This window comes from Podarcis gaigeae, assembly GCF_964106915.1.
Source record: "Podarcis gaigeae genome assembly, chromosome: 15".
NCBI classification, from domain to species: Eukaryota; Metazoa; Chordata; class Lepidosauria; order Squamata; family Lacertidae; genus Podarcis; species Podarcis gaigeae.
The window spans coordinates 30,902,545-30,918,803 of record NC_139692.1 but is presented as its reverse complement, the minus strand read 5'-3'; the positions used below and the strand labels follow the sequence as shown (position 1 = coordinate 30,918,803).

General features: G+C 46.6%; 1 protein-coding gene and 1 long non-coding RNA gene across 3 annotated transcripts; one reads left to right on the top strand and one right to left on the bottom strand.

The window, feature by feature from the left end:
• The first annotated feature begins 5,575 nt into the window (after nt 1-5,575).
• Nucleotides 5,576-10,718, top strand: ABHD11 (abhydrolase domain containing 11). 2 transcript variants are annotated; one of them, XM_083714816.1, is made up of 6 exons: nt 5,576-5,754; nt 7,147-7,282; nt 8,015-8,188; nt 8,425-8,595; nt 10,037-10,092; nt 10,273-10,718. In XM_083714816.1, exons 1-6 carry the CDS (start codon nt 5,636-5,638, stop codon nt 10,415-10,417), a joined length of 801 nt encoding a protein of 266 aa, XP_083570942.1. In that variant the 5' UTR covers nt 5,576-5,635; the 3' UTR covers nt 10,418-10,718. The 2 variants fall into 2 exon arrangements, with proteins under 2 accessions (XP_083570942.1, XP_083570941.1); XM_083714815.1 differs by having other exon boundaries at nt 5,582-5,754; nt 9,911-10,092.
• A 589-nt stretch (nt 10,719-11,307) lies between these two features.
• On the bottom strand, nt 11,308-12,180 carry LOC310832752. Its single transcript, XR_014558407.1, has 2 exons — nt 12,058-12,180; nt 11,308-11,537 (listed from the first exon to the last, which is right to left on the bottom strand). It is a non-coding gene; the product is annotated as an uncharacterized lncRNA (long non-coding RNA).
• Nucleotides 12,181-16,259: the final 4,079 nt, after the last annotated feature.

Here is a 16,259-nt window from a genome sequence, read left to right as displayed (position 1 = left end):
TGCCCTAAAAAGCCTGAAGTCTTCCTGCTAGGAATTATGGATAACGAAATTCCAAAAGAGTTCAGGAAAGTATGTATGTTACAGTTGCTGCCAGAATTTTAATTGCAAAAGGCTGGAAGGGAGAGGATATCCCATCTAAATCTGACTGGCAACATAAATTAAGAGAGTACGCTGAACTGGCGAGACTATCAGCAGGGTTACGAGACGTTACAGATGAAAAAAGTATCAGAGAGTAGGACACATACAGAGTTTATGTAGAAGAACGTTGTCAAAATATCAATCCGTTGGCAGGTTTTGATTGAACTTCTGTGTGTAAATAGGATAATTTTATAAAATTTAAAGTTGAACAACATGGAGAAAATAAAGTTAAGTGCGTATTCAAGGAATCTAATTTGGGAACATAATGGGAAGATCGGAGGTCATATCAAATTTAATTACAAAATCATGTACCAGTTAAGGAATGAATGACTGTTTATTTTTTATTTTGTCTTTAACATCTATTGATCATTTTTGTTATACAGTTTACAATCAATAAAGCATTTGAAACATTTTTTTTTTTTAAGGAAAATGCTTCATTCCACACAAACCCACTCTCTACACACCCAGATCTGTGGGCTGCTGCTTCTCAGTACTGTTTGAACAGCACTTTGTACATGCTTGGTTGCACTGCCTGTATGTGGAGGAAAAGTGTATGTGGAGGAAAAGTGGAGACTGAAAGCGAGAGATTGAAAGAGGGGTAATAGGATGGCAAAGACCCTGGTATCCAAATCTGATATTTTCCTACACTCCTGCAAATCCTCTGGAGAGCTCTTTTCTTCTTTCCTTTGGAAAGGAAGAGCGTGAACTGCTTTAAATATGAAATTTCCTTGCCTTTTCATTCACTACATGTGTGTGTGTAGATGTATATATATTAGGACCCACCCTATTTTTGTAATTTTGTTTAAAGCTGTTTTTAATATTGTGCAATTTTGTGCTTAAATATTAATGTGTTTTAATTGTTGGAACTTGTCTTGGGGTTGGTGTCTTAGGGTAAAACAACAACAACGACAACAACAACACACATATATCATGCGCTCTGCAAGCTTTTGAATTGTGCAGCACTTTTCACGCATATATGTATAGATAAATGCCAGCTTCTGAAAGACAGAGCATTCTTTTATTTTAAATAGAGGAGGAGCGCTGCTCGATTCTGAAAGCTGCAGATCACTCAGTCGCCAAACTGTATTAGACGCCCTCTCGCTGCTCTCTGGCTCCCCCTGGCGGCGCATGCCTGCATCCCTTCTCGAAGCGACACTAGGGCAGTGTTTCCCAACCTTTTTTGGGCAAAGGCACACTTGCTTCATGAAAAAAATCTCGAGGCACACCACCATTAGAAAATGTTTAAAAAATTAACTCTGTGCCTATATTGACTATATATAAAGTAACTCTCTTTAATAGGCATCAAATAAACACAAAGAAAGTATTTTATAATTACTTACTGTATCTTGCAGGATACAGATTCTTCTTTAACTCTGCAGGTGGCGAGATTCCTGAATGCAGTTATCTCACACACAAAAACCACCAAAAAACAACAACAACAAAAACTAATCGGACAGTTATGATGAGAGTGCACGACGGATCTCGTCTCCAGTTCTCCTTTCTCTGTGAACCGTCCCTCGGAACTTTCTGGGCCCCAAGCTGTTATTTGTCACTGCTCAATGTCCCACTCTTGCATCGTGGTGTTCCTCTTCTGTCGTTCGATGTATTGGTTTTTATGCTTCTGTGCTTTTATGTTTGTACATATTTTATGGGCTAATAGCCGTAAATAAATATAAGATAAGTTACTTAATTATGAAATAGTAAGTAAACAGAAATATGAAAAATTATAAAATACTTTATTCAGTGCGCAACCTGGGCCTGTTTGGCTGAACACAAAGCTGATATTCTGGCTGGAATCGAAGAAAGACACACACGTAGCTCTTCGTCAACAGCTCTCAGTCTCTCTCTGTTTTTAGTTTTTATAGCAATCATGCTTGAAAAGCTCAACTCTCAGAGATATGTAGTGGAAAATGGGAGCAATGTCAAAATAGCTTTGTTTGCCAGAAGGGGGAACTCCTTGGCAGTTTCCAACCAAAAACTGTCCAAAGGTAGATCAGCAAATCTTAGCTTGAAACCACGATTTTGTCTCAGTTCAGTTAGTTCCTCCTGCTCCTGTAAAGTCATGTCCTTTCCACCAACTGATGCTGAGCTATAAGGGTCCCTAACCCAGTCAAGGCATTCAGTGGAGACTGAAGAGAAATAAAATGACAACTTCCCCTCGAGAGTTTTTAAATGTTTAGCTATTATCTCACACAGTGCAGCAGTGTGAACACCTTGCCATTGCTTGGTGAGTGTGAACATTTCAAGATTGCCACTTTCCACGTGTTGATGCCAGAGTTGCACCTTTGCACGGAATCCATTTATTTTATCTGTACTTGTAAGCAGGTTTTCATTTCGGCCTTGCATTCGTGTGTTCAGTTCATTCAGATGATGAAATATATCTGCCAGGTATGCCAGCCTTGCACACCACTCATCACTTGCAAGCAGTTTTGCGTAATCTGACCTCTCATTTGTCAGAAACACTTTAAGTTCCTCCCGCAGCTCATACACACGAACCAAGACCTTGCCACGCGACAACCACCGGACCTCCGTATGAAACAGCAAGGTTTTATGCTTCGCTCCCATCTCCTCACACAAAGCTGCAAATATGCGACTTTTCACGGGTCGTGACTTTACAAAGTTTACCATGCGCACAACATCATCAAACACATGAACTAGGTCTGCTGGTAAAGTCTTGGCTACGAGGGCCTCACGGTGCAAAAAACAATGCGTAACAATCACATCTGGATTTCTTTCTTTCACTCTGCTTACAAAGCCTTTGGTGTGCCCGACCATGGCTGCAGCTCCATTGGTGCAGACACTTGTGCAGTTTTCCCACTTAAGTCCTCCTTGTTCAAGGTATTCTGATGTGACCCGAAAAATTTCTTCTCCTGTTGCTTTTTCTGGCAATGCCTTGCAGAAAAAGAAGTTTTCTCTAATTGCATCACCATCAACAAAACGCACATTGGCCAAGAGTTGAGCATGTCCGCTGATATCAGTAGACTCGTCAAGTTGTAATGCAAATTTCTCACTGCTATGGATCTTTTCCAAAACCACACTTTCAATGTCTGCAGACATGTCATTAATACGTCTGGAAATTGTGTTGTTTGAGAGAGGGACTTTGGCTATTTCCTTAGCTGCTTCAGGTCCGAGCATCTCCTCTACAATAGCTTTGCAGGCGGGAAGTATTAATGTCTCTGCCACAGTGTGCGACTTTTTTGACTTGGCTATAAGTTCAGCAACGTGATAGCTAGCTTTAAGACCTCTTTCATTTACCTTTGAGGTTTGTCTCATGAAAGTTGCCTGTTTCTCCGTGTTTTCACGCAGGCGAACAAAATAGTCTTCATTCTTGTTTTGAAGCAAAGGGTGCTTCGTTTGGAGATGGCGTTTAAGTTTGCTTGGGACCATAGCACTGTTAGCTAGCTTTTGACCACACACCACGCACAGTGGAATTGGTTGGCTTGCATCTCCGGTGAAAGTAAATCCAAATGAAATATAGCTTTCGCTATATAGCCTTGTGCCAGAGGATTTGCTTGAGCTAACCATCTTTGCTTTCTTTTCATGCCCACTCATACTTGGGCTCTCATCTGGCTCCAAATTTTGTTCAGAGTCCAGTTCTTTTCTTTTCAAAAACTTTTCCATCACTGCAGTATCCGGCCTCTCTGCAGTGCCGACTCCCGCTGAGTCCTGGTCTCTGTGCTCGGGAAGGAAGTCGGAAGATGATGTCCTACTGTGATAGGTCCAGGCTGGAGTCCGGACCTCAATGCAGCGGCTCCTTTCTGCAAAGGAAAAAAAATGGGTTTAGATGGGGGGGAGAGGCGGGGTAGTCGTTATACAGAACAGTTTTTACTGCCTGTATTACGGGCACGAATTATACATGGGAATGGCGGGAAGAGTGACGGCAGCACACGCAAAAGCGGAAGCCACGAGGTCCCCGAGGGCCTAGTGTGCCGCGGAACAGCGGTTGAAAAACACTGGATTAGAGAGGGCAAGAGCAAGGCAATTTCCATTGAGCTTCATGGCTAAGCAAGGAATTGAACTTCCAACATGGATGTCTTCCCCAGTTTACAGAAAACCTAAAAAGGTTGAAAAACACTAACAGCGGTTGAAAAACACTGTAATAAGGCCACTGTCTGTATACGATGTTAAGTTTGTGAGAAACAGTTTTTGCTATCAAGCCTGCTTGGACATACCTAAACCATCTTTCCCAAATAAATTTTATTTATACCCCGCCCTCCCCAGCCAAGACCGGGCTCAGGGCGGCTAACAACAAATAATAAAAAACAAGTCGATTGAAATATAATAAATAATAAAAAATAAGTCGATTTAAATAAAAACAATAATAAAAAACAAGTTGATTGAAATATAACTTAAAAACAAGATTAAAATACAACATTTAAACATCAAAATGCGGTTGAGTTGAAGAATTCTGCAAGCAGAATAAATTCCACAGCCCCGATGCATTGGCACCTCGTGCCGTTTGAGTGGCAGAATTTATTCAGCACGCAGAAAATGGCCTTTTGGGGGGGTGAATGTGGATGAAGCAGGAAGAGAACTTAAGAAAAAAAAGCTTGCTGATTTCTCTGCACTGTTGTTCCTCGATCCCAGAGGGCACCCACCCGGGGATCAGAAATCCGTAATGGGAATGGCACATGCCTTACACACGCGCATATATATGGGCCATGCAAAGCTTGAGTGTATCTGAAGTGTGCATGCACACGAAAGCTCATACCAAGAACTGACTTAGTTGGTCTTTAAGGTGCTACTGGAAGGATTTTTTTTTGTTTTTTTAAAAAAGGCATGCATGAAATCTAGCCCCAAACACACACATGCACACTTTCCCACATGCTTCTAAAATGCACATTAAATAAAACGAGAGAGAGAAGTGCACGCATTTACCTGCCAGCCTCGGAGCTGTGGAATGCAGCGAAATGAAGCAATCTGTGTCCTTCCAGGCGCCAGCTCAGACCTGCCGTGCTGTTTCGGTAGAGGCAGGACGGCCCCACTTCCTGCTGCCGCCCGACTCGCCCGCTCCGTCCAACGGCACAGCAAAAAGCAGGGAGGTAGGCTGCTAGGCGCGAAAATGTAGCAAGCGGTGATGGGAAGCGCGAAAACTTCGCGCATGCGCAGGCCCAGCAGCGAGCGGCAATGGGATGCAGCCGCTACACACAAAGGCTCGGAAGCACACAAAGGCTCAGTAGCGAGCGGCGAAGGGAGCTCGCTCGCCGCCCCGCGTGTGCTCGCCGCCGCCGCCCCGCCTCTCGCCGCCCGACTCGCCCGCTCCGTCCCACGGCACAGCAGGGAACGTCTCGCGGCACACAAGTGTGCCGCGGAACAGGGGTTGGGAAACGCTCCACTAGGGAGCGGAGCCTCCACACAAAGCTAGAAGAGGCGGGACTGCTGCCTGCCACTCTTCCCTGTAACCGTGGCAACAGACCGGAAGTGATTCTGTGGCCCCGCCCCCTCCGCTTATTCGCCGCTCCCCTGTCTCCTTGGTGACCGCTAAACCCGCCCAAGGATGCTCCGCGCTCTCTCCTTCCCGAGTTTCCCGCCCCGCTGGTCCCGGCTCCATTCTTTTCCCCGCCGCCGCACAGGCCCGGCCCGGGAAAGGAAGGGCCTCGCTAGCCACGCCGTGACGTAAGCGCTCCGGGAGGGGGAGGTGAAGGCTGAAGGACGCGGCGAGGGGGGAGAGAGAGCGGCTTTACGTTTTCCGAAATCCTCCGCGGGGGGCCTAGCCGTTGCTCGAAGCCTGCATTTGCCCGGATGTTGAGACCATAGAGTTGAAAAGCCTAGGTAGGCGCTGCGTGTCCCCCGTTGGCGCTCAGCTGTGGGCTGTAGGTTCCCGGATGGAGCCACCATTAGAGATGTGTGCGCTCCATATTTCTGGATAGTCTCTATACAAGGAACTGAAAGACATCGCCCCCTCTTGGGCCGATGGAAGCAAGACATCCATTTTTCGTGCTTGAGCGCGAACACACTCAAGATAGGTATTAAAGGCTTAGGACAGGCATCCCCAAACTCGGCCTTCCAGATGTTTTGGAACTACAACTCCCATCATCCCTAGCAACCCTACCAGTGGTCAGGGATGATAGGAAATGTAGTCCCAAAACATCTGCAGGGCTGAGTTTGGGGATGCCTGGCTTAGGAAATGGTGTGTTGCATAGAGAAAGCGGGTGCAGGAGAGAGATCCCCACTTTGCTTAAAATTTGCTTAATAACTTCTCCACGCTGCCTCCCATGGCAGCGAGTTCCATAGGTCATATGTGCTGCGTGAATAAGTCCTGTATTTTTTCTTCCCTGAATCTTCCAACGTTTTGCTTCATTGGATGTCCACGAGTTCTATTGTAATGAGAGAGGGAGAAAAACGTTTTAACCACTTCCTCTATGCCAGTGTTTCCCAACCTTGGGTCTCCAGCTGTTTTTGGACTACAACTCCCATCATCCCTAGCTAGCAAGACCAGTGGTCAGGAATGATGGGAACTGTCGTCCAAAAACAGCTGGAGACCCAAGGTTGGGGAACACTGCTCTATGCCATGCATAACTCTATAAATTTCTATCATGTCACCTCTTACTCACATTTTCTCCAAAATAATAAGTCCCAAATGCTGCAACCTTTTCTCATAGGGGAGACGCTTCACCCCTTTGATAATTTTGGTTGCCCTTTTCTGAACCAGAAGACGTCAGAATAACCTGCCACAATTTAGACAAATTTAAAACATGATTGAGGAGCATCTGTGGCCCTCTTCCAGCTGTTGCTGGGCAGCAGCGCCCAGCAGCCCTGGCAGCCAGCATGGCCAGTGGTCAGGCTTCATGAAAGGTAGGGTCCAGCAACATCTGAAGTCTAGGATGACTAAATTTGCTCTGATCTAAGCAGAGCTCTTTTTACAGCCCTATACCAGTGGTGGTGTTTTTCAGCCTATAGCTGTTTGCTGACACTTGTGGCAAAGTCCAGACATCCCTTTCTTGGAAGGAAGGCCTTGAGGCTTTTTCCTTCACATGATCTCTCTCTCTCTCTCACCTCTGTTTGTAGCCCGGTGCCTGTGTCGTACGCAGTGTTTGATGGACCCTCTCCCGAGCCCCCGCTCGTTTTCCTACATGGGCTGTTTGGAAGCAAGACTAACTTTGCCTCCCTGGCCAAGAAACTGGTGCTCCAAACTGGCCGCAAGGTGAGTGAGAATTGGTTTTGGGCTATATTGGGGAGGTGATTGCTGCTTGTTTGCATGCAGAAGGCCCTAGTTTCAACCCCTGGCATCTCCAGGTAGGGCTGAGAAGGACTCCTGCCTGAAACCCTGGAGACAGTGTTAGAAACAGCTATATAAGCTAGGTGCCAAATGGCACCTTAAACCTAAGTTATGGTCTGCACAACAGACCAGGGGGTTGGACTAAATGACTCTCGTGGTCCCTTCCAAAACTACATTTCTACAGTTCTATGATCCCAACTGCATTGCTTGACTATGGCTTGCTCTTACGACAATTCACTTGTCCTGGTATACAAGAAGGAGAAACACACACCATGGAAATGGTATTAGCTATGAACTAAGGCAGAGATTTTTAGACTGTGACCGCAAACCTGGCACCCAGAAATCTCCATGTAGTCGCGTTTGGACCCATGCCAGTAGCAAAACGTGCCTGAGGGATTTTGAACACTGCTTGGAGAACTGCTGCCAGTTGATGTAGAATAATACTGAGCTAGAGGGACCATTGCCCTCACTTAGTAGCATCTTTTTGCCATCTGGCCGGGCCTGCTTGGGGGTCATTTTTATGTAGCCGGGTAGAAATCCTGGGTGCTCAGGATGAAGCTGCGGGGCCCCTCAAGATTTCATATTGCATCATCCAGAGCCTTTGCAAAGCCAACCTTGTGCCAACCCACTGCTGTCCCTCTTCTCCTGCCCAGTTAGGTGCTGACGGTGGACGCCCGTAACCACGGTGACAGCCCCCACATCCCACTCATGACGTATGAAGCCATGAGTGCCGACATCCACCTCCTCCTCCGCCAGCTGAACCTCAGCAGGTGTGTCTTGATCGGGCACAGCATGGGCGGCAAGACAGCCATGGTGATGGCGCTGCAGTGGGTAGGTGGAGAGTCTCTTGGTGGCCCTTCCTGTGTTCTGTTGCCGGATTCCTGCCGTGGGAGTGGGGCAGACAGTGGCTTAAGGAGCAAGCGCATCTCCTGGGCTAACTGGGAACTGGTGGTGGGGACCGGTAGCTCAGAGATGGGGAAGGTGTGGTCCACAGGCATCCCTGCTTGTACCTGCACCTGATGCTTTTTCTGACCCCTTGGCTCCTTTGTCTTTCCTCTGCACCCCAGCCAGAGTTGGTGGAGCGCCTGGTGTGTGTCGACATCAGTCCTAGCGAGACGACAGCCATTTCAGGCTTTCAGAACTTCATTGCTGCCATGAAGGCGGTGGACATCCCCCGAGGCATCCCTCGTTCCACCGCACGCCGGCTGGCAGAAGAGCAACTGCGCCCAGCCATTCAGGTAATGCCCGATCACCACCACCTCGGAGGTCCAACATCACATGGGCCAGACCCCAAGCCCCGTCGTTCTTGGACAGGGAAAGGGAGAAAGCAAGGGCCACCAACCTAGATGGCTTTAAAAGAGGTTTGGACAAATTCATGGAGGAGAGGCGTATCAGTAGCTTCTAGCCACGATGGCTGTGCTCTGCCTCCACAGTTGGAACAGGGTGGGGTGGCCTTTATGTGATTCTTTGGGGGCTTCGGTTTAATTTTGGTGGTGCATCATTTTTTCAATTACATTTTTATATTTTGTTGTTAGACCTTATTATAAATTACAAGGCAGGTGTTTAGCTTTATTTAACTTTTCTTAACAAGAAGTTTTCATTAACTTACTGATTATTTACATTTTGTTAAATTTCCTAACCCGTTAATGAGTCTGCTCTGAGCAAGGCTTAGTTGGGCACAGCTCTAGCTAACTGCATTATATGAACTGTAAATTGAAAGAAAGGGACGCGGGTGGTGCTGTGGTCTAAACCACAGAGCCTAGGGCTTGCTGATCGGAAGGTCGGCAGCTCGAATCCCCGCGATGCTGTGAGCTTCCATTGTTCGGTCCCAGCTCCTGCCCACCTAGCAGTTCATAAGCACATCAAGTGCAAGTAGATAAATAGGTACCACTCCAGCAGAAAAATAAACGGTGTTTCCGTGCGCTGCTCTGGTTTGCCAGAAGCGGCTTAGTCATGCTGGCCACATGACCCAGAAGCTGTCTGTGGACAAACGCCGGCTCCCTCGGCCTATAGAGCGAGATGAGCGTGCAACCCGAGAGTTGTCCGCGACTGGACCTAACAGTCAGGGGTACCTTTACCTTTACCTTTAACTTGAAAGATAGTGCGCTTGAGCTTGCTTTCCCCTCCTCCCTCCCCTTCCTTTATCCTTATGTGCTGTGTCTTTTTCCAGTTATGAGCCTGGGGATAATAACTGTCTTAGCAATATATTTTGTTAGTACCTCTGAGAGTTCTTTTTAACAGAATGCCATAGATAAGAAATAGTACAGTGATGGACCGCAACGCTCCAGGGTTTCAGGCAGGAGCATACCCAGTCCTACTGGTAGATGCTGGGGATTGAACTAGGGCCCTTCTGTGTGCAAGGCAGTCACTCTACCACTGAGCTACGGCCATTCCTCTGGCATACCTCGGGGGTTGGGGCAGGGGTTTCTGGGGCACAGTCAAAAGGGGACTTGCAAATCCCAACCCCAGATTCCATGCTTACAAGGTACACACAAAGTGCCTGTTGCTGGATCCTGTGTTTCCCCACGAGCCCCTTCCATCTTCTTTGCTCAGGAGCCGACTATCCGCCAGTTTCTGCTCACCAACCTGGTGTATGCTGAGGACCGGTTTGTGTGGCGCGTGAACTTGGATGCCATTTCCCAGCACCTGGGCGAACTGATGGGCTTCCCTCGTTTCCAGGTGGACTACCCAGGGCTTACTCTCTTTCTCGGGGGCTCCAAGTCCGGCTATATCAGGTGAGCTCTCGCAAGCAGAGGGGTCTGCACCATCTCCTGTGCAAACCCTTTGGAGAGCCGAAGGGTCCCTGCCGTGTCCCCTTCTCAGTGTAACATGAAGCAAAATCCTGTACCCAAACTGCCTTGTTTCCTTTTCCCATCCCTCTGGCTGAGCTTTGCCTTCCCTCCCCTTCTCTGCAGCTCTGACGACTACCCTGAGATCGACCGGCTTTTCCCGGAGGCAGAGATCCAGTACGTCCCTGACGCTGGACACTGGGTTCACGCGGATCAGCCCCAAGAATTCATTGCTGCCATTTGCAACTTCCTTCGCTTTCTTCCACTGTAGTTTCCAGCTGGCCTCCCAGAAGAGGAAAGACAAGCAGGTCCCTCTCCTGACACTAGTCAGGATACCCCTCCTTTTTTGCCAACTTTACTCCTGTGAACGGCTCCCGTTCTCCAGAACTGGCTTCCCCAACTCAAGACTGGCACATGCTCTTTGTCAAGAGCCCTCCTGCCCCAACCCCCGGGAGGCCTGCATAGCTGCCATGTGGAAATCCTCCCACTGGTGGCTGGGATGCCACTTAACTCCATGCGGCTCCTTCACTGTACAGTATTTAATATTAAATAAAATGGTGTTTCCTTTTAAATGGGTGATCTTTGACCTTCCAGAGAGCCAGGAGAGAAAGAAACAGCCAACAAGGCATCTGATCCAGAGAGGAGTGGGAGCCTGGTGAGTGCTAGTGAAGGGCGATAATATTGGTTTATTGTCCCAAGCCGGTTTGAGGTTTATATTGTGATAACAGTTTTGTAATGTCTGACCTGGCAATATATGGCAAAATGTGTGTGTGTGTGTGTGTGTGTGTGTGTGTGTGTGTGTGTGTACTATGCAAAAATCACAATGTAGGAAAAAAACCATGAAGCCAGCCAACGCCTCTACATAGCTCCATCCTTATTTCAGACATCGTGATATATCGGTATGTTGCTTTTTCCTTGCTTTAATGTGTCCTTGGTGATGCCTCTTGTTTGCTTGGACGGAGGAGGGAAAGGGGTCTGAGTGTGCAGAAGCCTCTTGACTTCTGCATGGCTGGAATGCATCCTGTTCTACAAAGGTAGACTCCACACCTATTGTTCCACCTGGTACTGGCATGCACTCTGCCCCCTGCCAGATGGTTGCCCACAAAAGAATGTGGCCCCCATCAAGATGAACAAGCTTGTAATAGAAGTAGGAGAGAGAAGTGGAGGTTGCAGATAGGAATTTATTTCTGTTCCAAGGACTTTGGCCAAGTTGCAGGAGGAGATGGGCACCCACCCAGCAGAAAAGGCAGCGGGTTCTTTTGAAGGAAAAGGGGTGGTGTGACTGTGGAGGGGTTCAAAGGCGCGGTAAAGGGAAGGTGCCTCCAGACTGCAGCTGAACATGATCTCCTGTTCACAGCAGCAGCCAGGGCCAACGATCGCCACAGAGGACGCTGGCAGAAGAGAGAAAAGGAAAAGGAATTTAGAAATGCCTGTCTTACCTGCCACAGTCTCTTCCCCACATTAATACTGAAGGCGCAACATCTTACTCAAGTGACCTTGAGGGTTCTACCCTGTATGGCACTGGCAGCTGTGGGGAGCCTCTGCCCCTCCAGATGTTGCTGCAGGCAACTCCTGTCAACCTGGGCCATTGGTCCCGCTTGCTGGGGCTGGTGGGAGTTTTCATTCAGCAACATCTGGAGGGCCAAAGGTCCTGCATAGCTGCTGTTACGAGGACAACAAACCTGTATACCCCATGCTGGGTGCCTTTGTGGTAGAGGAGAAATTGGAACTGAAGGCTTCCAGATTTGTCACTCCGAAAACTTAGAAGTCTTCTTACCAGCAGATGGTATTGAGAGGTTTCCTACCTCTGGCAATGGAGGGATGCCTGCCCCTTTTATCGTTTTAAAAACTTTTTTCAAGCTCATAAAGCTGAAAGTGCACAAGTTAAATGTGTGAAAGTTGTGGGCTTGCTGTATTCCAAAAGGATCAAGACATTCCTCGCATCCATGCTCTTCTTTCTGCACAGGATGGACTGGATATACAGAATATGCCTTTGGTAGCTGGTTCACTTTTAGTGTCCACTTTCCTGTAAAAGTTTGAAGTGACAGGAAAAGAGTCTTTAGCAAGGTGTGCTGGGAAGTGGGAGAGATGCCTTGGGCTGCACTGCTGTGGGGGACAAGCCCCACCTGAAATGACCATGCTGCAAGATCTGGACTCCCTCCATGCAGACTGAAGATGTAAATAGGTGAATAAACCATATACACCCCCCAAAAAAAACTGTCACTGGGTTTAGCTAGAAAAACTCTGCTCATTCTCCCTGGCTGGCTCTATGATTCTATGACAGACTCACCCTTTGAAAGGATAGTTTATGGAGACATTAGATGGGTTTAGCTGAAAATGAGTAGATTCCTTGCTATCACATTGCACAATGTTTTGTGTGAGTGTAGATCTGGCAGAGAGGATTTCCCTCTTGCACAGTCTACCTTTCCTGGCAAAATGCTTTCCACATAAATGAAGCAAGAATGAACCTTTGGGGTTCATACCTATTAAGACATAACATGGGCAAGACTCTGCCCATTCTCCTTTGCTGGTTCTGAGGAACCTTGGAGAAGATCTTACTGCTTAAGGAAGAGTGTGTAAAACATCAAATAACTTACGGTAAATCCCAAGATACCACTATTAGGTTTTTTTTTGCAAGACCTTAGTGAAGGTACTGTACACCGTTGCTAGTACTTGTGCATCACAACTCTTCCGTTTCAGAGGCCCAAATCCCATACTGATGGCAGTTTCCATATGCTTCATGGTTGTGACAAATGGAATGTTGCACATGGCTCTTTCCTGCCAAGAAACCCTCTCATATTCTAACCCTTCAAAGCTTAAAGGTCCACTGGAGTCAGGAAGAGCTGAACCTTCTCGTTCCATATCTAAGAAGCACCACCTGAGCTCCCATGAACCTGATCAGCAACCTGCTTACTGAAGTAGGTTTCTCAAGTCAGAAGAGGACAATCCCACCCTTGGAATCACTTGCATGCTATATTATGGCCCTCTTTCCTTAATGCTGTTTGCAGGTCCCACAATCCAAGCACAATGTGTTTCTGAGAAATGGTTTGTTAGGCAAGCATTCACATTATAAGGTTATGATTTCCATTTAGGGAAAACCACAATGCGTTCCTGACCAAGAAGAAATGACAACATCAATAATAAATATATGGCTCTCGGGTCTCGCTGCTTGCCCCTTTCCCCAATTGCTTCCTTTAAAGTTGCCATTTTTTGCTCAGATCAGCATTCCTTACTGGGCTTCTTTCCACAGTTGCAACTCCATTTGGCTGTTGACCATTCTGCCTTCGTTGCTTCTTGGGTGCTCAATCTCTTTCAAGAGCCACACTGGTTGAGCCTCCATCAGGTAGGAAAAGCAGCAGAAAATCTCCCTGCCAGTTTTTCCCTTCTCTGCAAGGAGCTGTTAAACTACTGAACCGTGCTGCCATCTGGTGGACTTTTGTAACGCATTATGAACAAATAGTAGTGATGTATGGAAGTGAGAGCTGGACCATAAAGAAGGCTGATCGCCGAAGGATTGATGCTTTTGAATTATGATGCTGGAGGAGACTCTTGAGAGTCCCATGGACTGCAAGAAGATCAAACCTATCCATTCTTAAGGAAATCAGCCTTGAGTGCTCACAGGAAGGACAGATCGTGAAGCTGAGGCTCCAATACTTTGGCCACCTCATGAGAAGAGAAGAGTGTAAGCTCCGTTGTGCAAGTGGAAGTCATTCTGCTCACACAATTATTTAGTTGAATATGGCCCAATAGTTTCATGTTGCCACACCTGTTCATAGTTTATATCATCATCATCGACTTTTATTGCACAGTAATTGTCTCCTGCACGGCATAGTTCATAGCTTCTCTGAGTTATTCAAGCCCCTTCACCATGGCAAGGCAGTGATCCATAGTCCCATGGACTGCAAGAAGATCAAACCTATCCATTCTTAAGGAAATCAGCCCTGAGTGCTCACTGGAAGGACAGATCGTGAAGCTGAGGCTCCAGTACTTTGGCCACCTCATGAGAAGAGAAGACTCCCTAGAAAAGACACTGATGTTGGGAAAGATGGAGGGCACAAGGAGAAGGGGACGACAGAGGACAAGATGGTTGGACAGTGTTCTCGAAGCTACCAGCATGAGTTTGACCAAACTGCGGGAGGCAGTGGAAGACAGGAGGGCCTGGCGTGCTCTGGTCCATGGGGTCACAAAGAGTCGGACACGACTCAACAACAACAAAATGAACACATAACGCCTGAAACCACTTCTTCCTGGTAAAAATCACTATAGTGGGCAATATTAATAATTTCCAACTTCACATCCTTTCCTTTATTGAGTTCCCGAGATACTCCCTTCCTGATGTATTGCCTTCTGCTTTATCGTCCATGCTTCTCTCCTTTCTCCTTGCCGCTCCCTCTGTGCTGACGGCATGTTTCAAATCTAAACACATTTTAAAAAAATTAAAAAGGGAGAGAGAGACACATCAGCTGCATCTTCCTTCTGGAACGTACAGCGGGCACAACTATTTGCGCGGAAAGCATCCCAAGTCCCACAACTGGGCAAGCAAAGGGCCTCTCCTCAGAGCAGGCTGGCTTTGCAGAGCTTGTTTGGGTGATGCTGATGCAGATGTGCTTTTGGAGATTGAGTGGTCAGAGCCGGCATCCGTCAATGCGTCATGTGATCGATTATGTGGAGTGGGGCTTATCTCCCCCCTCCCCGCCCAATATCTTATTCAAGTTGGTACCTCTCTGCCACCAGCTGCATCTTGTGCTTTAGCACCCCGGGAAACTGCCTGGCCCCTGGGATAGAGAGGCAGGCCGGACCACGAAGAGACCTCCCTGTAGGGCTGCTTTAGCCCGGGGGTGCCAACTTAAATAAAATATAGTGTGGGGGGGGTTAAGCCCCGCCCCACAAAATCAATCACATGATGCGGCACAAGCATGACATTTGAATGGCAATGCCCATCAACTTGGGGTGGTGCTCAAATATTTTAGGGGGGGGCGAAGGGACCTCAGTCCCAGGAGCTGGTTCCTATGTTTCATTTTTTAAAAAAAATAATATTTATTAAGTTTTACAAAAAGAAATTTACAAAACAAAAACACACAAACAAACAAAAAGACAAAAACCAAAATTTAAAAGGAAAAAATAAAAATCTCTTTCAAATATTGTACCACTTATTTTCATGACTTCCTCGCACCTCCCTTTTTTGTCTTCCATTTGAAAATTTGTTCAGCAAATTCATACCCTCTTAATTTACCCTTAATTATTTATCCTCACATATTATAACTTCTAACCATATCGCTAGAACCACTTCGTTTCATTCCAACGTCATTAACATTCAAAAATTTTGCAGTTTCTGTAAATAGATTTTAAATTTCTTCCAGTCTTCTTCCACCAACTCTTCTCCCTGGTCTCGGATTCTGCCAGTCATTTCCACCATCTCCATATACTCCATTACTTGCATCTGCCAGTCTTCCAGAGTGGGTACATCTTGTGTCTTCCAATGCTTTGCTATGAGAATTCTTGCTGCTGCTGTTGCATACATAAAGAAAGTTCTATCCTTCTTTAACACCAATTGGCCGACTATGCCCAGGAGAAAGGCCTCTGGTTTCTTAGGGAAGGTGTACTTAAGTACCTTTTTTAGTTCATTATATATCATCTCCCAGAAAGCCTTAATCCTTGGGCATGTCCACCAAAGGTGAAAGAATGTACCTTCAGTTTCTTTACATTTCCAACATTTACTGTCGGGCAGATGATAGATTTTTGCAAGCTTGACTGGGGTCATGTACCACCTATACATCATTTTCATAATATTCTCTCTTAAGGCATTACATGCCATAAATTTAATCCCGGTGGTCCACAACTTCTCCCAGTCAGTGAACATAATGTTATATCCTATATCTTGTGCCCATTTTATCATAGCAGATTTTACCGTTTCTTCCTCAGTATTCCATTTCAACAGCAAATTGTACATTCTTGACAATATCTTAGCATTGGGTTCTAACAATTCTGTCTCTAACTTTGATTTTTCCACCTGGAAGCCCACTTTTTTATCTTGGTTATAGACCTCTCTTATTTGGAAATAATGTAGCCAGTCTCGCACCTTATCTTTAAGCTTCTCGTAACTCTGCAATTTC